This window comes from Lactuca sativa, chromosome 8 (assembly GCF_002870075.4).
Source record: "Lactuca sativa cultivar Salinas chromosome 8, Lsat_Salinas_v11, whole genome shotgun sequence".
Classification (NCBI taxonomy): domain Eukaryota; kingdom Viridiplantae; phylum Streptophyta; class Magnoliopsida; order Asterales; family Asteraceae; genus Lactuca; species Lactuca sativa.
In genome coordinates this window covers 46,679,415-46,703,698 of record NC_056630.2, presented here as the reverse complement: position 1 = coordinate 46,703,698, position 24,284 = coordinate 46,679,415, and the positions used below count along the sequence as shown (strand labels likewise).

The 24,284-nt window shown below is 34.6% G+C and overlaps 1 protein-coding gene across 2 annotated transcripts; it reads left to right on the top strand.

Annotated features, from left to right (window-relative positions):
• Nucleotides 1-12,299: 12,299 nt before the first annotated feature.
• On the top strand, nt 12,300-24,019 carry LOC111918206 (receptor like protein 21). 2 transcript variants are annotated; one of them, XM_052767101.1, is made up of 11 exons: nt 12,300-12,763; nt 14,496-14,657; nt 14,795-14,863; nt 15,446-15,601; nt 16,584-16,658; nt 16,757-16,912; nt 17,014-17,085; nt 19,896-20,036; nt 21,090-21,164; nt 21,248-21,391; nt 21,575-24,019. In XM_052767101.1, the coding sequence occupies exons 1-11, from the start codon at nt 12,373-12,375 to the stop codon at nt 23,770-23,772; spliced, it is 3,639 nt and encodes a 1,212-aa protein (XP_052623061.1). In that variant the 5' UTR covers nt 12,300-12,372; the 3' UTR covers nt 23,773-24,019. The 2 variants fall into 2 exon arrangements, with proteins under 2 accessions (XP_052623061.1, XP_052623062.1); XM_052767102.1 differs by lacking the exon at nt 16,757-16,912.
• The last annotated feature ends 265 nt before the right edge of the window (nt 24,020-24,284 follow it).

The window sequence follows — 24,284 nt, the reverse complement described above, 5'->3', positions numbered from 1 at the left end:
AAAAGTGCAGGCCGCGAACTTCACCTTCATGTGCTCAGGGCAGTCGCATATCTTGAATACCGACTCCACCTTTTCGATCCATCGCTTCAGAGTGATCACCCCTCCAGTGCCATTAAAAGTTCGTGGTTTGGCGTTTGTGAAGTCCTTGTAGGTACATGTCTTGGTGGGTCCTTGATTCATTCCGTTGTTCGAACTTCCGGCTCCTTGCCCATTGACTCCTCCATTGTTCCCTTGATGAATTTGCGCAATCGCTGCAGTGACTGCTGCAGATACAGCTGCCTGGAACACGGCTGAGTCAACTTCAGGTGGGGTTGGTCCTGGGTTTCCGCGAGTAGGTCGGGGAGGCATCTTTCTGTCACAAAACGGAAAGATGTTGAGGGTATGTTGTTTCAGTGAGGTCGTGATCCTACTGACTAGGCGCATGGTACGAACTTAAACACTACTACCATTGACCAATCAATCATAATTTCTCAACACATAGCAATTTGTAATATCGTAACAAAACACGTAAAAATTTATTAATATTATCCGCATTTGATACATGAAAATTTTGCTCGTAAGAGCATACATGAGTGATACTAGTTCGACAGCATAACGGCTCTATGAGTAGTGTAGTCACTTAAACATAGAGTCGAGGTACATAGCATAGTTCCTAACGACCTACTAAGATAAGTCTATCCCTAACCGCGATGAGCTGCGTCCGGAGGTGGTGCCGAGGATGTGGATGCTCCCTGAAGACGAGCCACCAAGCGTTCTGCGTCCCGAAGTCGAGACTCCCACCAAACCTGCCTCATGTGAAACTCTCGAAGGACGTCACGCGTCTCCTGCTCCGCACGCTCGACCCTAGTCCTCAACTGGCGCACCTGATCAGCAGTGTCCTGGGCAAGGTCGCCCGTATTCCGTAACCGTTTCACCATGACTGGAAGGGCTCGATCAGCCGGTCCTCCGTCTCTCAGGTCAAAGAACTCGCGTGACATACCGTATGGGGGTCGCTGTCCCTGCTGTCTGCTCCATCTCCAAAGATCAATACCCCAGGGAGGTGTAGGACCAGTGGGGCCTACACGATAGGCAGGCACCCTGATCGGGTAAGGGGGGTTGATGACTTCGGACTCCGCATCCGAATCACCCCCTTCGCTATCATCAGTATCCTCCTCGAGGCTTCCTTCATCTTCCTCTGATTCGGCAGGCTCGCCTTCAACTTCGGCCTCCGGTTCCCCGTCAGATTCCTCTTCGGGGTCTTCCTCGGGCTCCTCCTCAGGCTCTTCCTCGGGCTCCTCCTCTAGCCATCCGTTGTTCCCCTGGTTAGGGAAGTAAGGATCTCCAGGGTGATGAAAACCAGCCATGCGGTCTGCGAGAGTGCGTAATTATGCTAACGTTATTCCTAGGATGCTACAATTATCGCATAGATCAAGTAGGCGTTCTCTTTTCGGTGGTAGGGGTATAGTTTTAGATTCCCTAGCTATCCTGATCTCATCAGGACGTGTGTTAGTTATACTTTGGAGAGAGTGTAGTTGATCAGGCTACATCCACTCCTTGGTACCACTAAGAACAGTCCTTAATTTAACCGAGACACTAGTATTATTTTTGTTTGGTTCGGCGTTATGTTCCTATTCCTAATGCAAGCAAGGGTGTTTTATTTACTTGTTTTGTTCAGAGTTATGTTAGTCCCTCTTTTTGGTTTATAGTTGCATATCAATGTGTGGCTAGATATGCTAGTTCACTATAAACAAAGCTCTGATACCAACTTGTCACACCCCCAAACCAGACGGCGGAAACGTCCGGGGGCTGTTGTGACTCAATTGAATACCATCACAATGAATATACATGAAACATAACATTATACATCACCAAGCATTGGAATGATACAACTGGTGGCGTTTACCTCCATTACATTGTCTCAAAATATTACATGCCCAAAAATAAATTGTTCATTGTTACTTAAACAACCGCAAAACAATCATAGAGTACAGTCCTTTCTTCACTTTATCTGTTACCTGAGAATACAAGTATTTTGGAAAAACGTCAACATATGAAATGTTGGTGAGTTCATAAGAAATGTTTAAAATCCAATGTTTGTATTGTTTTGAAAACCACCAGAAAATCCGATATTTTCTGAAAATAGTATAGCGTAAAAATATGTGAAGATCCGTGAGTATGCTTGTTTGAATTCTATAGATGTAAGCGTACGAGTTGTGAAAATTCGGCATGTAGTTCGTAAGTGTACTAGTTGAAAACCCTAGGAAAACCCGACGTTTTCCTATCACTTTGCTTTAATTAGTTTATGTGTTGTTGTTTCGTTACGTTAGAGGTATTCGTTGAGCTCCGGAGGCATTGAGTATACAGTGGGTGGTGAATTGTTGTAACGTCCGTTAATGAAAACGTCCAGTCGACAACCGTACTAGCGATCCCTTAGGCGTCACTCGCACTTATTCACACAACTCAATCCTCCCGGACTTGTGTAGTCCCACGACCGAAGGGAAAAAGAGAAGGTGCGAAACCCTCGGTATTTCCTTGCGTCGTTCAAGACCATTGCAATTGCGAAGGGCCCGAAGCCCAACCCGCAATCGTGAGTTCCCGACTTTACTAGCAGCACCGAAGGACCCTTGGGGACCAGCAACACATTTGCCATTGAAAGTCCTTTTACACGCGGTTAAGTCGTATTAGACCTAACTACATGTAAGCAAGTATCCTTTGGGCCTAAAGATCATGTCATCGGGCTAGCTAGGCTCAACAAGCATGATTTGCAACTTTTGGGCCTAAGGAGTGTACGTCGACGTATTGAGTAAGTTCCACGAGAGTAAAGAGTTCCGAGAGTTCCATATGTGTATTGAGCGTTGTAGTGTTAGTAGTTTTGGATTTGTTATTGATTCGAGACCGAATCAATTCGTTTGATAACGATTGTTGGTGATATTGTGTATTGTAATTCATCGAGAGTCGTAGTGTTAGCCTTTGCTCACAACGAGTGTATTGAATTGTCATTGAAAATTTTCTGTTTACAACCCCTCTTTATTTTGTAAATTTACTTTTTCACCCCCTTTAGGTAAATAAATTTCCGGTTTAGTCCTTAAAAAAAATTTCTTGTCATTTAACACCAAAACTTATTACAATTGACATTTTTCAGCATGTACTTAGTTGAAAACAGTTTTAATCCCTGAAAATACAGTTTTCTCGGTTGTAACCCCTCTTTTTCGCAATTTTTACATTTTTGGCCCAAATTGGAAAATTTTTGCAACTTTGGTCCTTTTTAAATTTGAAAAGCATTTTAAACCTTTGAAAAGTACTTGTAACACTAATAGTCCACTGTTTTACAGAAAAATACAGTTTTGGCCCTCCAAAACAGAAAACTTCGCATAATGGGCCCTATTGGGCCGAAATTGTCATTTTTAGCCCATTAAGCTTGAAATTTATGTTTTTAATCCTCCAAAAGAGTATATTTTCAGAAAATACATTATGGAAACTGTTTTGACTCATCTCACCCATCAGATTTCGAAATATTTCATTTTAGTCCCTTCAACTTTGTATTTTTAACATTTTGTGTCAAAAAAAAATGAGTTTTTAGCCCAAAATAAGTGTTGTCAAGCCATTTGGCTATTTTTCTTGGTATACTTTGCATGTAGTAGTACATTTTATGCTAGTATAAAATATATCTCGGTTTTTAGCAATTCATAACTAGATCTAGCATCAAAATCATACAAAACATACATATAAGCATAGAAATCAACCAAAACATACACATAATGATGGATCTACACCTTTGCTTGTATTCTCCCCCACAAAAACATATAAAAACCGAAAATAAGGGGGTATGAAGCTCACCTTTGGGTGTTGATTCGGTTTTTGAAGAAAGGATGGAAGAAAACTTGGTGATTTTCGGCCCTAGCACCCCTTGATGAAGATCTCGAGTTTATGGAGTTTTCTAGGAGTATGATCACCAAAGAAACTTGTTTAGAATAAGAGATCTCATGTGAGGGGGGAGTTTTGAAGCTTAGACATGGAAAAACTTACCAAAGGATGATGATAATCTTGAAGAATCCTCTTGAAACACAAGCCAAATTTCGAGATTTTAGATGGAGAGGAAGAGAGAAGTCTTGAGTGATCTAGAGAGAGTTTGGGAGAGATTTGTGTGTGTGTGTGTTGCTCACGGCCGAAACAAGAAGAGAGAGAGAGAGAAATAGACATGAAGTGATACATGCATGGAGATATGAGACATGTTACATGGAAAACCAAGAGATAAAAATGAGGTGGCATGGTAATAGTCAACTTCTCCTCTTGGGCTTGTCTTGGGCCGAAAATTTGGGAAGGAAAAAGAGAAATTTGGGCTTTAATGCCCACAAGCCCATGTGTAAATTAAGTTGGATGAGTTTTAACCTAAAAACAATTATAATATGATTTTTACACTTTGCTAGGCTAGTTTAGGTTAATCATGGATCAAAGCTTTTAATTTATTTCATTCTAGGCCCAATATGGCCCAAAATATTGAAATAAGTAAATGTGGGTCCAATTAGAGCCCATTTAAGGGTTCTAAGCCCATGATAGTCAAATTGGAAGCTTATTGGTCCATTTAGGTCCAATAAGGAAGTCCTAGTCCAAAATGGACCTAATCAAGAACTTTTAGGGTTTCCAATTGCTTGATGTAGTGAATTGGGGTTTAGTTTTCCATTGAGTAAGCATCATACATGCTCTTGAGTTTTTGAATTCAACATTTACTTGAGTATAGTGATTACAAGACACAAAATTTCTAGTTGTGACACAAGGCATCCAAAACTTACAAGGTCCCAGGATGAAGCTACACTTATCTCGATGTGGAATAGAGCCATTCAGAGTAACCAACCATTTGTTGCTCCCACCGATGATGAAACCGATCAGGAATTTGCTTCCATAGAATCTCTAGCAACTCCTCACAACAATTTTATTTAGACAGATCCGGACGAAAAACTTTCCAAAGAAGTGATGTTTAATGAAGATGGTACAACTGTTGTTGACACTCATATTCTACCCACTGTGCAATTTCAATCCAAGCCATCCTCATCAAAATCATCTTTTTACTTCGGATCACCCTCATCCACTCATGCCAATGAAACTAAATCTACTCAGAAACTTCAAGATGTTGCTGCTACCAACAAGCCTGGTCCTTCAGTTAACCCGGAACCTCACAAACACAAGCCTCAACACTCCAAATCAGACACCGGATCCTCCGCAGGAGACTACATTGATCCGTTTTCTCTTCTTGACATCCAATCCAATGTATCAGACACCATGAAGAAGGTGGATACACTTGAAGCTTCAGTTTTTGGACTCAACTCCAAAATAGACGAAAAGGTTTGCGGACTGGATTCGAAACTTGATGCCATTCTCCAGTCCTTAGTAACCATGTCCGGACCCTCTATTGAAGAACACGAAGCTCAACTGGATCAACTCATTTCCTTAAGGCTCAAACACACCATTGAGGGAGTTGAGAAGAAATATGATGAAAGTGTCGATCACTATCTTGACACCATCACCAAGATGTTAAAGGTTCATGACGATATGTTGAATGCTTGCAACTCATCAAGAAAACTCATATTCGTCATGAGAAGCAGATCCAACAGTTGGAAAAGGAGATCTGAAAGAAAGATGAGATGTATCAAAAGAAGGAACATAACTCTATGTGAAGCTGCAAGATCAATGCTTATCTTCGCTGATATGCCACAATACTTATGGGCAGAAGCAAGAGCCATTGCTTGCTACACTCAAAATCTTTCCTTAATCTATGAACATCTTCATAAACACCATATGAAGTCATCAACAACCGAAAACCAAACATCAAATTTTTTCATATTTTTGGTTGTCGATGCTTCGTAAAGAATAATAAAGATCACCTTTCAAAATTTGAATCAAGGTTGTACAAAGGAATTTTCCTTGGTTACTCGTATTCCTCAGCTTCTTATCGAGTAGTGAACAAATGTACCAGAGTAATTGAAGAAAGTACTGATGTACATTTCGATGAATTTTATGTCAGAAAATTGGATTGTGAACATTTTGGTTCTAAAATGATTGATAATATTTTTCAAAATCTAATTCAACAAACACCATCTCCTGAAATAGACATTGAAATCGATCTTGATTTACTTTTTGAACAACCCAAAACCGCTTACAATTCTGAACTTCTAACTACTTCAATTGATTCTACAAGAACACCTAGTGAAGGAATTCCACAAACAAACCAAAATGATGCAAATTAATACGAGGGGGAACCACCAACCCATACTTCCATTTTGGAACAACCACCAAATCCTCCTTTGAACACCCCATCCACAAATAGCCAAAAGAATCCTAATGCATCATTTATGGGTGAACCTTCAAACCTAGTCCAAGATAAAACACCCAGAGAAGAACAATGGGATACTGAAATTCCAGTTATTATAGAAGAAGAGAATCGCTTAATAAAGTGGACCAGAAATCATACTATAGACCAAATCACCATAGAACCCAACTCAGGCATTCAAACCAGAGCAGCATCCACAAATGAATGTTTATTTGGAGCCTTTTTTATCCATGACTGAACCCAAAACCATACATTTTGCTCTGAAAGATCCAGACTGGGTAAAAGCTATGCAAGAAGATCTAGCAGAATTTGAAAGAAATAACGTATGGAATCTTGTTCCTACCCCACCCGATGTTACTATTATAGGTTCAAGATGGGTATACAGAAACAAGACTGATGATCAAAGAATCATTTGTCGAAACAAGGCACGTATTGTAGTCAAAGAATATTCACAACAAAAAGGAATCGACTACGTACAATGAAACATATGCTCTAGTTTCCAAAATTGAAGCAATTCACATCTTTCTTGCATATGTTGCACATAAGAACTTCAAAGTATTCCAAATAGACGTTAAATGTGCATTCCTACATGGAGAGATAGATCGTGAAGTATACATCCAACAACCACCAATTTTCGAAGATCCTAAATTTCCAGATCACAACTTTAAATTGCAGAAAGTTGTCTATGGCTTGAAACAAGCACCCCGAGCCTGGTATGCCATGTTGTCAACTTTTTTCGAAGAATCAGGTTTTAAAAGAGGTTCAATCGATCAAACCCTCTTTTGTAAAATCTTTAATATTCATCTTTTAATTGTACAAATATATGTTGATGACATTATTTTCGGTTCTACTGATGAATCTTTGAGTGTTAAGTTTGCAGATCTAATGAAGAGCAAATTTGAAATGAGCATGATTGGGGAGATGACTACTTTTCTCAGACTTCAAATCAAACAGTCAACTGATGACAATTTCATCAACCAAGAGAATTATGTCAAAAACCTACTCACTCGCTTTTCAATGGGCAAACCCAATACCGTAAAAACCCCAATGGCTTTTGGATACAAAATTGATGCAGACTTAAATGGCAAACCTGTTGACCAGAAAAGATGAGTCTTAGACATTTACAAAGGTCCAGAAGAGTGCTAGAGTGAAGAATGGAGACTTTCTTGCTTGATCTTTGCTTCCTTTCTCCTTCTTTAGCTTCAAGGAGCACCAAAACTAACTCAATAATGGAGGAAAGTGATAAGGGTTTCTTTGGGGGCTTGAGAGAACTGATGGAGGCTAAGGATGACCAAACACTAGCCTCTTGATTCCTTTAAATAGGAAGCAAATCCGGAAAAATAGGGTTTTCATGCCAGCCTCCACCACGTCGTGGCCAATACTGCCAATATTGGTTATTTAAATCCAAAAGTGAAATTTTCATGTGCTTTTATGTCAATAAGCCTATAATTTATTTATATACCAATAATGTTATGCCATTGACACCACCATTGCCACATTTTTAATCGAAAAAAGTGAATCAACATTATTATTGGTAGTTTCCGTGCATCTTTTGATAATGTATTGACGGACTCCACGTTGTTTGATGTCATTAAATTATAACGAACCCCAAATAAACACTCCCCAGCCCATTTATGGCTACCGATTTTTTCTATACATGTACGAAAATCATCAGCCAGATCACATCATAGCCTACCCAAACTATCTTTCAAATCAGACTCTCAGTAAGCTTTGCATGCCTCTCAAAGAAAAAAATTTGATTTTTATCTTGTTTGTCGATATTTGTTCGTATATTCATGAACAAATGGTGACAAAAGAGTACATGGTATGTGTTTGGGAACATGACTTGAATAAACATTTCAATAAAATTGGCTCTATTATATATATGATAGCCAAATGGACCATATATAAATTACATTCTTTCAGTCTCGATAAAAATCATATCCAAGATTCCACACTTTATGTTTTTCTAATGCCAAATGCTATTTTAAGGATTAGGTTATTACCGTCCATGGATACTGCTAGAAACATAGATCCCAAGTATGTCCCTTGTAGGTGGGATTTGTCAATGAGAATAATAGGACGCACGCATGTTTGAAAAGCTTAAATCTACACAATAATATAATATTTTAGTAATTAGATCCAATACATGTATAAGAAGTATAAAAAATATACATACGGAATAATACCACAACCATGCTGTAAACGATGAGTGTTCGCCCTTGGTCTACGCGGATCAGGGGCCCAGCTAACGCGTGAAACACTCCGCCTGGGGAGTACGGTCGCAAGACCGAAACTCAAAGGAATTGATGGGGGCCTGCACAAGCGGTGGATCATGTGGTTTAATTCGATACAACGCGCAAAACCTTACCAGCCCTTGACATATGAACAAGAAAACCTCTCCTTAACGGGATGGTACTGACTTTCATCAGGTGTTGTATGGCTGTCGTCAGCTCGTGTCGTGAGATGTTTGGTCAAGTCCTATAACGAGCGAAACCCTCGTTTTGTGTTGCTGAGACATGCGCCTAAGGAGAAAGTTGAAAATTGCTAGCGATCTTAGAAGCACAAGGAAGCAACATGCGAGTTCATTCAGTATCGAAGTTAGCTAGCCTTCATTAAATCAAGGCAAGTTCAATGGGATCTCCCTTGTCTCTTAGTCTCAGTTGCAATACTTGTACATGAAAGGCAGTGAAATACCATTCAATAGAAAGAGGATTGAATATCTCACTTCAATACCAATCTATCGAACTGTATACCTTCAATATCGCTGCTGTCAGTAAGCATTCTTTGTGCCAGAAAGAGAGATTGTATTGTAGCTTACCTTCTTAAACAAATCCGGCTCCAGTTCTATTCAGAATAGGGCAAGAAAGCGACTTGTCGCCTCAGTCATGAAGGAATACCGAAGAGCCTAAAGAGGGTGTTAGAATGCAGCTAGATAGAGAACTATAAGATAAGAGGGATTACCGATAGTGGAGAAAACATATTCAAATTTGTTGTTGTTATATGTCTTTATATGTGCAACGGTCGTTAGATTCTTCCGCATTAAATTGTAACAATATAAAGGAAGTCTTTGAAAGCTTTCTTTAGGGGTCCATCTAAAAAATTTATAACATACATTTTTGCACTCCATGCTTGCTTGTACGAAATATATACACTAATACGGTCATTTAAAGTTTGTTGAATATGTTTTCCTCGCAACATATTCCATGTATATAAACTAATGTGTCCTTCAAAAAATGACCCAACACTTTTTTGTTGGCTTGGCAATGAAGGGGACAGACTTGTGTGTTTGAGCAAGTGTGGCTTTTCGATAGTTTAGTGACTTGAAATGATATAATGTCTTAATCTTTTGTAGACCTTAACTGCTATTTACAATATTTTGCAAAGAAACAACTTTAAATCAATCTTTTATCGATTTGCCCACTCTCATTTGAAAGTCGTTAGTAACACATTTGAATCCCAAATTAAGCTTACAGTCTTCTTTGCTTTTGAACAACTGAAACAACTTCACATACAAATAATGATTGTTGACTACGACACTTTTACATTTTTGATGATAACTCAGGCAATGGTAAGGGATCAAGCATCCTCCAATGAGTGGTTTTTGTTTATCCAGAATCTGAAAAACAATAAGAACACTTATCCTACCGGGCCTTTCGTACTTGTCGGGGATTAGTTTTCTCATTTTCAGATTCAGTCTCCTCCCTAGCAAATTTAGTGAAGCTCTAAAATTGTTTCACTAGGTCTCCATGTGGAATTATATTACCATCATCAACCAATGCCATTAGTTTTTGCCTGATAATTTACATTTACAGATTAATCAACATCGACTCTTGGACCAACATCAACAACAACCTTACCTTTATACCTAAATCCACCCCCTTTTACAGGCCCATTGTAAGAAGGAACATGATTTAATGTTATAGGTAATAAATTACAAATTTGATTATTTCTAGCATGGAAAGAACCATTGCCATCGGAACAGTTTTCCCTTGGAAATCGATAACACCATTTTCCATGACATGATTAACAACAAACAATTGTATTATGTTAGGAGACATATTACTAACAAAACTAAGAAAATATTTGACAATTATCGTCAACAATCTGCATAACTATATTTGATCTAGGATACAGAAAAAATAAACATATTTGATTAGTGTGTAATCTGGACTTCGAAGCAACTAACGTAATTAACCCACAAAAGTTGATATTACTGCCTATATCTACACCAAAATATGTATAGTTTGGAGCAATATACTGCATAGAGCCCTTTATTTATTTCCAACTAGGTTACAACCCGTGGGAACCACGGGTAAAATATTTATAAAACATTTAAATTATTTATAAGATTTTTTTAACTTCTTTGGTTTACTCTCACTCTACTTACACCAGGTGATTCAATTTGTTCAACTCATTCCTACTTTATTGCTAAATAACTTAGACCTAATCTGAAACTAAGATTTGGTTAAACCTTAAACAAAAATAAGGATTGAAAGTGCTTGGTGTTGGAACTTTATTGTAACTTTATTGTTGTTTCAGATTTTTCAAAATATGCTTTGTTTCATATTTTTTTAATTAGATTATACATTGTTTCAGATATTTAGTGTTGGAAAATAATGTTGTTTTTTTTATTTCCATATTATGTCTTGTTTCAAATTATCAATTTTTTTAGCTCATGCCTTGTTATCAAAAATTTCAAATTATCATATTGTTATTTGAACATCTAATGGTGGTGAAGTTATGGCGGTAGTAATATCAAATTAAAAGTAAACGTTATCACTTGTTTATAACATAATGTTTTTTAAAAATAAATCAAAGTAGAATGCTATTATTTGTAAAAAAAATCATCTCCATAATGTTTTTTTACAATAAATCAAAGATAGTAATATCAAATTGAGAGTAAAATGTCATCTCTATAATGTTGTTTAAAATAAATCAAAGTATTACAAATCATGTTTTTTGTATTATCCCCTATTAGTTACAAATTTGTATAAATGGTCGGTCAAAACTCTAAACTATAAGTTTATAATGATATTCACAGAAATGGTTCTGATATCATGGGATTTTATTTAACAAATTTCTATAATAATTTCGAATTTTAAGCATTATAAATGTGTTGATGGTATTGTTGATTTTGAATTGCATTTAAAACTTATCATATTCCAACCTTTCTAAACGTAAATTCAAATTAAAATTAAAAAAGTCAAATTTGTGAAATTTAATTTAAGATAGTAGGATATGCAATTAAGGAATACCAAATTTAAAATAATCAAGGGTATTGAAGTAATTTAACAATGAATTGAAAATGAATTGTGAGAGTGACATGTCATCAAAAGGTTTCTTTTATTAAGATAGGAGATTTCTATCATGGGAAACATGCATTCTAAAAAATTCTTTATACAAACTCATTTTTTAGTATAAAAAAGCTTTATTGGATTATACAGCAAAAATAACAATAAAAATACCTTTATATTAAACAGAACATAACTTCGAAATGTCTGTACATTCAAAGCAAGTACTCCAAAATATATTTTTTCAATTTAAAATGTTCGATGTTAGATTCTACCAACCACCACCAACTTTAAAATGACAACCTACTCTAATAAATGAAAACTGATTTTGTTATATGTCACTTTCTCGTAAATTTTGATATTTGTTATTTTGTGATATTTTTGAAATAAATAGTATCTGCATGTCAATTTCTAAGTTTTTTTAATTTTTAAAATTAAAAAGTCATGTAATACATATACTTATATTATTAAATGTAATAAATATGTTTTTTTCCGTATTTTAAAAATTAACTTTAAACTAAACCTAATGTTTACATTTTGATATTTATTTTTTTTATTTAACTCAGTTAAGAAATGCCGTTTTCAAATAGGATAGTCATTTAAAAAAAAAAAGTGTTTATTTTTTCCATTGCTTGGTTTATAATTGTTAGATTATTCAATTTGCCTAATAATAAATAGAAAGAAAATGAAAATGTTTGCTTTGCCGGTGTATATATATACCCCTTTTATCTACAAAACCACCGCACAGTTTGTCTAGATAGTCGCAATCCCATAATGAAGAACCGGTCTACCATCGGTTACCTAAAGATATTACTTCTACTGATTCTCATGATTACACAAATATACGGTGCTTGCATAGAAGAAGAGAGAGCGGCGCTGCTGGAAATCAAAGCTTCAGTAAAATCACACTGTGCTGATGCAGATGATCTTCTTCCGACATGGACTGATCATGGTGGCCGCGAATGTTGTCACTGGGAGAGGGTGACGTGCAACAGTACCACCGGGCGAATAACGGATCTGACGTTGGATCATTTGTTTGAGATAGTGTACGAAGATTTCAGCCAGAAGTATTGGGAGCTTAATATCTCTTTGTTTCTTCATTTCCAGGAGCTCACGAACCTTAATTTGGCGTATGATCTTCTGGATAATGGCATTGAGAAGACAGGTACCATTTCATTTTTTACCCAATTTTGAATATGGTAATTCTAACCAAAAAAACAATCATATATCTCTTTATTATTATTTATTTATTTATTTGTTTTGTTTATTTATTTCAATAAATTATATTTTTGGTTCTTAGTTTTAGATAATTTTTGCAAGTTTGGTCGATTGGTCTCACATAGTTTATTTATTTATTAATATTTGAGGTTTTTGTCAATTTTCCAAGTACAATATCTATTTATCGAGTCTAGTTGATTTTATTTTTTTATCCCAAAAATATATAATTACTAAAGAAACATTTTTAGAACCAAAATTGTAAAAAAATCACAAAATACTTAAAACACCAAATACAATTTTTTTTTAAAACAATTAATACAATTTAATATGTTATCTTTAAACAATTAAAGATTTTATTAATTGAAGTAGCTCAAGCAAACTTTAAAGCTATAAAAAAAAAACCTAGTCACATATTGATTTTATTCTAATCAGTCCAACTTATGTACACCCGCTATATCAAACATTTAACTTCAACGTGTTGTTTCTGTCTTTTTTTTCAACTTTTCAACTGTTTATTTTTTTTTTGGTCCGATCCTTTTTAAATCCCTTTTCTCTGGTTTGTTGGTTCGTTGTGGCTTTACACCCGTTCGGCCTCGATCACATCTTACCGATATACAATTGTCTTTTTGTTAATATCTAGATAAACGATAATCAAAATTCGTCAAAGAAGGTGGGCTTATATATTCTCACTTGGCCATGTATAATATGTAATAATAAGGAAAATACGTCCCATTTGACTTGACTTGACTAGACTTTTAAGACTTACTTTGACTATGTAAGTCTTCCACTTATATATATATATATATATATATATATATATATATATATATATATATATATATATATATATATATATATATATATATATATATATATATATATATATATATATTCCTATTCTAATAAAAGAATAGTTTTATTCTCTTTTTGACATGTGTCATATTATTAGGCCTCCTAATTAATGCATATTTTATTCTCATTTTGTCATGTGTCGCCTTATTATATCTCCTAATTAATGTATGCTACTTGTCAACTTCATTTCAAATTTCAAATTTTAAAACTTCCACTTTAATTACATTAAATTAATAACATTAGAATAAAAATTAAAATAAAAATAATACAAATGATATAATTTCACATATTTATTTAAATCAATGATTAAAATTTATATAACTAAAAAACTCTTAATTAATAATTTATTTAAAATAATTAATTAATAATTTTAAGTTTTTACTATAAAAATTTAATTAATTTTGTAACCGTGGTTCCTACGGGTTATAAACTAATATATATATATATATATATATATATATATATATATATATATATATATATATATATATATATACACACACGTTCCGTTGAGATTAAAAATAAAATAGAGATCTTTAGATTGAATCTCAGTCATATATTTTACATCTGCTATTCTAACCCTTTGCGTATAGGTGCGACATGGCTGTTATAATCATAAATGATTACATAATGACGTCCGTTCCTTTCTCCTCCGCCACCATCACCTCTAACACAAGCCAACCCCACCACTCTCACCTCCGTCAGTTATATCACCGCCACCTCTATCACCACCAACTCTTCTACCACTAACTATCATAATCATATATGATCACTCAATATGTGAATAGAAATCTGTGAAATTTTGTCTAATATATATTTTCTTTCAGGACTAGGAAAGTTGTCTAGTTTGAAGAAGCTGGAGATGCTGAACCTGGCCGGCAATAATATTGAAAACATCACCATCTTTCGTCCATTGGGTACAATCACATCACTGAGATTTATCGATCTTAGTGACAATTCCATGGAAGGATCTAACTTCCCTGTTCATGGTTCTCTCTCTCTCTCTCTCTCTCTCTCTCTCTCTCTCTCTCTATATATATATATATATATATATATATATATATATATATATATATATATATATATATATATATATATATATATATATATATATATATATATGCAGAATTAGCAGCTTTGGAAAACTTGGAGATGTTGGATCTCACCTACGGTGAAGGCACTTTCGAAAGGCAAGGTAAACAATGTCATTATATTATTGATGTGACTTGTGAGGCGTCACTTTGAAAGAAGCATGAAAATTGAGGAGTGGATTTAAAATATCAACCCTGTAAAATTTTAATATCCAATCTTCCAACACCAAAGGGTTGAAGCTATGGACACACAGCCCTTCGTTCATACAAACAGGTTTATTTCTGTCTGTTTTTGGTTGGAAGGATAAACTAGATTGAATGGGATCACTAGGTACTCATTGATCAAAAAGAAAAGTGGCAGATTATCATTTAATTAGCAAACAAATTATCTAGTCAATTAGTCATCATGACTGTTGTTTTCATATATCAAGATAATCACCAAGTTTTCAGCAATAATTATCCCCTTTAAGAAATATAGTCTTTTATTACTTTATGTTAGTCACTTAGTCTTACATAGGAGTGTAAGAAATAAAGATGGTTTATAAGTCCAAACTCCAAACTGATCGGTGTCAAACGCTTTCTCTTATCATAAAAATGATTTTTACTATGTTCATTAAAAAGGAAATATACTCCTTATCTATACCAGGTTTGCAACAAAAGAGAACTCATAGAAAACTTCAATGCAGGTTTGGAGAGTCTTTCCCGATTGAGGAAGTTGAAAATTTTGAATCTTGGGTATAATAGTTTTAATCAAAGCATCTTACCCACTTTGAGAGCCTTTCCATCACTTAAGGTGCTAGTACTTTTGGCCAACAATTTTTATGGATCGTTTCCAGCTAAAGGTTCTATCTTTTCCTTTTGCACACTTTTCTATAGTTGATCAAAGGGTTATCATTAGAAAAGTGTCAATAATTTGGTCTAGTTTATTGAAAAGTCCTAAGTTTTATTTGCTTAACAAGAAAAGTGTCAATTTAATAATATGTAAATTCTTATCCAAAACACCATGCTTGTTTATTATGTATCCATTCTTTCATTTTATCTTTACGTATATTTAATATGGACATATATAGTTCATTGGTATTGAGTTTAGGACTTTTTAATGATAACCAAAAATAATAACACAACTATGCACATTTGAAATATAGTAGAGTATTTTGTAGATAACCACTATATAATAACACAACTCTTCTATTAGAACTTAATCAAGGCCTTCTAAAATTGGAGCATAGCTAAAATCATCACCATCAAACTTAATAGCTTATATCAATTTAATAAACATTTCCAAATCTTTTATCCAGTTTGTACCCCAGAAAACAAGACTAAAAAATTGAGTAAATATTGTGTCTAGAACAAGAATAAAAAACTGATATCAAACATAATAGCTGATATCAATGTAATCAACGTGTCTCAGTCTTTTATCCAGCTACTCTTTTGTTTCTCAACAAAAAAGAAAAAAAAAATTGAGCAATAAAGCAAATACTGCTTATGCACAAAAAAAGTTTGGTTTTTTTTTTTTTTTTTTGAAAAATTCAGTGAAAGTTTATATTTTTGAAAAAAATGGATATTTGAGACATACATATTTTTTTGTGATATGCACATGTACAAAAAAATGTGCATACACCTGCACATGCTTTTTTTTTTAAAAAAAAAAAAAAACAAGTTATGATTCTTTTAGAGGAGGTATGATTCTTTTGTTTATACATTATACAAATTTCAGTTCTTTGAAACATTATATTAATCGTTTGCGTTAGGTTTTGAGCAAAATGCCTAACTTGTTTTTGTGAGTTTAATTACACGTTAATTTCTTTTGTTTTCTCTTGGCAGAATTAGCTAATCTTAAAAACCTGGAGGTTTTGGATTTAAGTAAAAATAACTTTAATGACACCTCAACTATCCAAGGTAAAGATTATTCAGGTTCTCATAACCATGGTAATATACAAATATTTCAGATATAGCTTCTTCTCTTGTCTTCATTTCACGAACTTATTCCTTTCTAGATTGTAAGCAGTTATCAAAATTGAAAAGGCTGGAGAGTGTAGCTCTTGAAATCAATTTTAATAGTAGCATCATTTCATGCCTAAGTGCTCTTCCATCCCTCAAAAAACTTAATCTTCAATGGTCTACCCTTTCAGGAAACTCCTTTCCTACACAAGGCATGGTTCTTTGAAATGTTTTCGTCATTGCATATATGTGCTTAACAACTAAAAGCTCATCCTGATTTCACTAGTTATAACTTTTCATTCTCCTTGTGCAGAAATATCACTTTTGAAAGAGTTAAAAACGCTTGACTTGAGCAACAGCAATCTTGAAACGCTAGAATTTAATGGTAAAGTTGTATTCTACTCCTAATCTGCATGTGGTGAAAAATATATCTTTTTAACAATGATTATAGATAATGAATTGATATCCTCTGTTAATGAATAAAGCCCTATATATAGGAATAAGATACAATCAGATATACCCACATATGGGGGTATATAATAGGAAATTATATAAAAGATAATTACAAGATATATAAATATCTTTCTAAGATATGATCGACTAATACTTTTAACATAAAAAATGTACCAACGTATACTTAAGTAATCCAACAACAGCAATGCTGGTTATACCAATAGATGGTGTTATTAGTAATAAAATGCATAAAACAGAGGGAATAAAGTATAAAGAAAAAGAATCTTATTAAAAGAGTATTCGGATACTTACGACAAAGAAGCCACTCTAATCCTATACAATTAAATGTAACCTACCAAATGATTCTCTCACTCATATAAACATTAGATCAGTAAGAAATATATAGAATCTCTCAAATTGACTACTGATCTAACATGAACTAATGGACATTGCATGTCTCACAGTACAGACGAAGACGAAGATTAGAAAGAATGCCCCAGCGGATAGGGTTTCTAAGAACAATAGAATGAGCTAATGACCTTAGATTAGAGGTAGTGGTGGTGTGCTTAACATGCTGCCGCGTCATTTTTTTTGCATGCCACCTAAGCATTGCATGATGTTAGGGAGTGGTGGTGGGTTTAGCATGCTAACAACTATTAATTAAAAACTCAAACATTTTAATATTAAAATACTTGAATTACAAAACATGACTTAATACAAGACTTAAAATACGACTTAATAAATTACTTAAAACATAAAAAGATGACTCAATAAAACTCGAAACATGACCTAATACATAAAAAACAATGAAACGTAACTGAAGCAACACGTTTTCGTCCGAAAACTGGTCTGCTAATTCATCTTCGGGTGGCATATTAAGATAAAGATTGTCGGTCATTCAAATATGATCGGTCAAATGGTGGTGAAGATCACAATAGATAATAGAATTGTGAAGTACCCCATTCTTTGTGTAAATTCTGGACTATCATATATTAGCGATTGTATCTCGGCGATGACTTGATTCTCATCGTAGTCACATATAGTGCTTCCTTTATCTTCTAGTATCATATTATGTAATATCATACATGTATACATTACCCTAGTCATAGTTTCTACTTGGGAAATTGTCAGAAAAGTCCTAATATTTTCGGAATGTTTCACTTTAGTCTCATATTTATTTTTTGAACATGAAAATCCTGATTATTTCATTTTGGCTCAAATTAACAAAAAAAAATCGTTTTTATTTTAACAGGAAATGACATATTATCGTATAAAATCAAATAATCAGGACTTTTCTATTCAAAAACTAAAATTTAGGACTAAAGTGAAACTTTTCCAAAAATATTAGGACTTATCTGACAATTTCTCTTTCTACTTCACGAAATGTTGATAGTTTAGCAAGTATTTGTCAATGCTTTTTAAGTGCCCCAAACGCTTGTTCAATATTCTTCCTTGTTTTTTCTTGCGTTTTCTTATATCTGGTGGGTCATCCGGACACGACAAAGTTTTAGCTAAAGCAGAAAGCTCATGATAGATATCGTTCATAAGATAGTACCCAAATTTGAACTCATTTCCACAAAGTAGAAATGAAGAATCAGGGGCAATACCATCAAGCAAAGTCTTAAATATTAGTTAATTATTGGGAATATTAATGTCGTTAATCGAATTGGGTCTACTAAAGTAGGCATGGCAAAACCACAAATCTTGTGAGGCTACATCCTTAAGTACGGCCGTCGGGTAATGATAATTACCTTTTGTGTATTGTACATGATATGCATTTGGATACATATTCCATCTCCAATGCATGCAGCTACACTTCCTAACATCCTGGGGAAGCCATGCATGTTCGCATGATGAGAATACAATTGTTGTATGTCATTACAAGTCAATGACGCAAATAGCGTGCTTTGTACAACGCAAGATACTTTTGCAAAATGTGTGAAGACTTTTTCGTGCAATACGTGCACGCATCCTAAAACTTTCGTCTAGTGCATCAAGGCGGTGTCATATGCTAACATATGAAGTACAACAGTACATTTTTGAATTTGATGAAAGCCAGGCGTACCTTACGCATCTGGAGTTTGGATATATTTAGACACTCTAGGAATGTCTTTGAAAATATGTATAAACAAAGGTTTATGCATTCGGAACCGCCGCTGGAAAGAATATCATTCAAAGATAGCATGCTCATCGAAAATAATCATGCATAAGACTTTGGTGGGTGTCTTCACGTAGTCTTCTGATATATCTTTGTTGTCTATGTTGCACACTACCCTCTTCCTGGCTGGTAATAGCTTGTTGTATCTAGTTGCATACGATGATGGCTGCTTATAACATGGTCTCGAGAAGATCGTATGTCGACGACGAGGGAGGTTATGAGAGATGTAAAGAGAGTTGTGTGTGTTGAAATGTGAAGGTTTAAGTGTGTATTTATACTGGTTGGAAGAAAGTTTGACAATTTGAATTTTATAAAAAAATACCGGCTAGTTTTTTGTTTCAAATGGTTTGAATTGTATAAAAAATGGTTGGAATTTGATTTGAATTGGGTTAAAATCTGGTCAAATAGTCAAAAGGGGCCACCACCATGAATCATTCCTTTTCTCTCTTCTCCCCGGTGAAACAGCGTATGTCACTCATAGCGAGCCCACTTGGGGGAAATTCATAATGGTCTCATTTGTTAACTATGTTGTTTCATGGACCCATAGTTTTACGAGTACTCTCTCAAATTTCAAATATTTTCAGGTACCATGAGGAGTCTCGTGCACTTATATCTAGATAATAACAAGCTCAGAAAAGGCGTCCTGAGGTCCTTGGTTGCTTTTCCATCCCTTAAACTTCTATCTTTAGCAAATAGTAACATGGATGGGATGATTTTTGATGAAGGTTTGTAGTCTCCTTGAGTTATTTCCAGTCTCCATCTAGATGTCTTAACTATAAAAAGGGAAAATGATCCAATATGGTGACCTATAACACAAAATTTACCCATTAGATGGCGCCCACGTCACTGGTTGTGTCCACGTAATCGATGGTATATTAGAACCGAAAAAGAAAAGTTTTTTGGTCAAATGGATACAATTATATAAGTTTAGTGATGTAAAAAAGCAAATAAAATGTTATTGGAATCCAGTTTATATTTGACATTTTCATAGAAAATATTAAAAAAACTTTTAAACACCATTTATATATCCAAAATCTTCAGTTTTGCCTTAACTGACTTGTTTTAAAAATATTCAGACTTGCCACAAGACAATTAAGATCTTTTTCAACGAGAATTTTTCATTTTTTTCCACCTTCATTGTTAAGTCTTAGAAATAGTTATATGTGTTTAAGGATGAAGTTAGAAGAAAATGAAATTTTCTTGTTGAAAAAGATGTTAATTGTCTTATGGATGGTCTGAATATTTTTAAGACAAATAAGTTGAGACAAAATCGAAGATTTTGGATATATAAATGGTTTTTAAAAGTTTTTTTTTTATTTTCTATGAAAATGTCATAAAATGGCAATCAATAACATTTTATTTGTTTTTTAAATCACTAAACTCATATAATTGTATCCAATCCAATTGACCAACAAACTTTTCTTTTCGGTTTTATTATACCACTGATTACGTGGACACAACCGGTGACGTGGACTCCACGTGGGTTGGTATCCGGCTATCACCGTTATCAATGGTATGATAGAACCAAAATAAAAAGTTTGGTTGTCAATTGGGTGCAATTAAAACTTTAGTGACCTAATGGTTAAATTTTGTGTTATTGGTTGCCATTTTGTTTCATTTTGCCCTATAATAAAAATGAAGGGCTGAACATTTGCAGCTACTAGAATTGGATTCAGTTCCAGTATATTTTATTAATTATCATCCTAAAGCTTCAGTGAGTTTTACTATTGTGATCCTTGATTTAAAATCAGTCTGATGTGTACCTTGATCTGATTCAGACCTGCCTAAACTTCCTGATTTGGAGGTTCTAATTTTGAAAAGTAATTCCTTTAATGGGACTCTGCCAATAAAAGGTATAGTTTATTCATTTTAAAAGGTTTCATTTTTGTCTTCTAGATCAACTATATATGTGGTAAAGTGTTTTTCTTGAATGTAGGTTTGGCATCCTTTTCTCGTCTGGAGGTCTTAGATTTGAGCAACAACAAATTCGTTGGGTCTATCCCTTCATCTATAGAAGCATTATCTTCTGTGAAAGTATTATCTTTTGCTGATAATGATCTGAATGGCTCTTTACCCCTAGGTAATTACCCACAACATGGTTTATGACTATTTAAAATACTTCAAATGACAGCTTATAAAGGAATAGCCAGAAAGTGGAAATTTTATGAATTATTCTAGTAGGTTTGGCCATTACATAGACTTGGAGAACACTTAGGTTGATGTAGCATGGAGACCTTATCTCTATTTTTCTATTACTTTGCAGGTTTCTGTGAGTTAAAGAACCTCCATGAGTTAGATCTAAGTCAAAACAAGTTCGAAGGAGAGCTGCCTCTATGTTTCAGCAGTTTATCATCACTAAAGCTGTTTGACCTTTCTCTAAACCAGTTCAGTGGAAACATTCCATCTTCAATGATTGCTAATCTTACATCTCTCGAGTATGTTGATCTCAGTCATAACAACTTTGAGGGTTTGTTTTCAATGAGCTCGTTCTTCAATCATACAAAACTTGAAGTGGTTGAATTCATAAGCGACAATGACAAGTTTGAGGTAGAAACACAAGAAGTTAAAGATTGGATCCCAACGTTCCAGTTAAAAGTCCTTGTGCTCTCTAACTGCAATCTGAACAGGTGTTCGAGAAGTAATCTCAGTTTTCTCCTTCACCAGCATAAGTTGCAGGTAATTGACATGTCTCACAACTCTTTGGATGGGACATTTCCAAATTGGTTGATTGCGAATAATACAAGGTTGGAATATATAAACCTAAGGAACAATTCATTTGGTGGTATAGGTGTTATGCCACCATATCGGAATGTTAACACTTGGTGGTTGGATATGTCAGACAATCGCTTGATTGGTACTATACCTCTTGATATAGGAACTATCCTTCCCTATATAACCAATCTGAACTTGTCCCGGAATTCTTTGGAGGGTAATCTCCCTCTGTCACTTGGTAATCTGAGTGAGATAGAAGTGCTGGATTTATCTGATAATAATTTCTCTGGAGAAGTATCGAAGAGATTGCTCACTGATTGTCCTAGATTGACTGTTTTAGTGCTATCTAATAACAAACTCGATGGTGAGGTACTTTCAAGAAATTTCAGTGTAACTGCTCTATGGATATTGTTGTTAGACAACAACCGGTTTACAGGGGTGCTCACAAATGAGTCTGCAGGCAATACTGAGTTAAACACGTTGGATATAAGTGGTAACTTGTTTTCAGGCGTGATTCCTGAATGGATAAGCCAACTACCATCGATGAATGCATTCTTGATAAGAAACAACATGTTCGAAGGTCAATTCCCTTGTGGGACAACTCCATTCACTTTCCTTGATATTTCACATAATTCTTTTTCGGGACCCATCCCATCCTGCAAAAACTTTCGAGGTATAGAGCACCTTCATTTAAATTCTAACAGATTCACGGGACCAGTACCCAAATCATTTCGTAATCTGACAAGTCTTTTAACTTTGGATCTGAGTGATAACAAGCTATCCGGCAAGATTCCAAACTTGGTAGGTGAACTCTCGATTTTAAGGATCCTTTTGTTGAGGAGAAACAACTTTAGTGGTTCGATTCCTAGACAGTTGTGCCAATTAAGTAACGTGAGGTTGATAGATCTATCTAGTAATTCCCTTTCGGGTTCAATACCTAGTTGCTTACAAAATATTACTACCCAAGGCAACCTTGTTTTCCTAGAAAGACCAAATTCATTTAGAGGCAGGAACTCATTTTACCATTATGCAAGTGTTCTTCAGAGACGTGAAAGTCCTTTACACGGAGAAGATGATACATACGAAAAACAAGATGAAGTTCAGTTTGTTATGAAAAATAGGTATGACACCTACAAAGGTGGAATCCTTGATTACTTGTCGGGATTGGATTTCTCTAGCAACAATCTGACTGGTTCAATCCCAAAAGAACTTGGACTTTTGAGTCACATTCATGCTATAAACTTGTCTCACAATCAACTCACAGGACCGATACCAAGTCTTTTCTCGAATCTGGCAAACATAGAGAGCTTGGACATCTCATCAAACCATTTGAGTGGTAGAGTTCCATCGGAACTGATTGTGTTACATTTTCTGGCTGTCTTCATTGTTGCTAACAATAATCTATCAGGGAGACTCCCAGAAAGGAAAGGACAATTTGGGACCTTTACCACCGATAGCTACAAAGGAAATCCATTTCTTTGTGGACTACCATTGGAGAAGACATGCAGGCCTGCGAAGCCAAATTCATCATTAAAGAAACCACCATTGTCCGCCGACGAAAATGAAGAAAAATGGTATTACGTCGATATAGTTTTCTTTGGTGCGAGTTTGGCTTGGACATGGTTTGCACTTTTGATGGGATTTTTGGGAATCCTTTATGTAAATCCTTACTGGCGTATGAGGTGGTTTGCTTTCGTCGAAGAATGTATGTATGTCAGCTATTACTTTCTCCGTAAACTTCGGTTTTGATACACATTATATCTCTTGGTAGTCATGGTAATTTCATTATATGAAATAGAGCTATGTAAACTCCTAATATATCTCATATTCCATTTGATAGAACAATATGTTGAAGCAGTTTCTGTCTATATTTACCATTGTATTTTATTGTGTTATAGGCTTGGTTTTCGGCCCTATTAATCGGCCTCCTTAATGTATTTTCCCTATAATGTTGTATGATGAGAAAGGAGGAATCTAAGGAAAATATTTGTTATGATGGTATTAGAGCAATACTGATCCTGGTCTTCTTTTTATTAGCCAATCATATCTTAGGAAGATATTTATATATCTTGTAATTATCGTTTATATAATTTCCTATTATATATATATATATATATATATATATATATATATATATATATATATATATACCCCCTATATGTGGGTATATCTGATGGTATCTTATTCCCTATTTATATATAGGACTTTATTCATTAACGCAAGATAAGGCAATTGATTCAAGATCTGTAATCGTTATTATG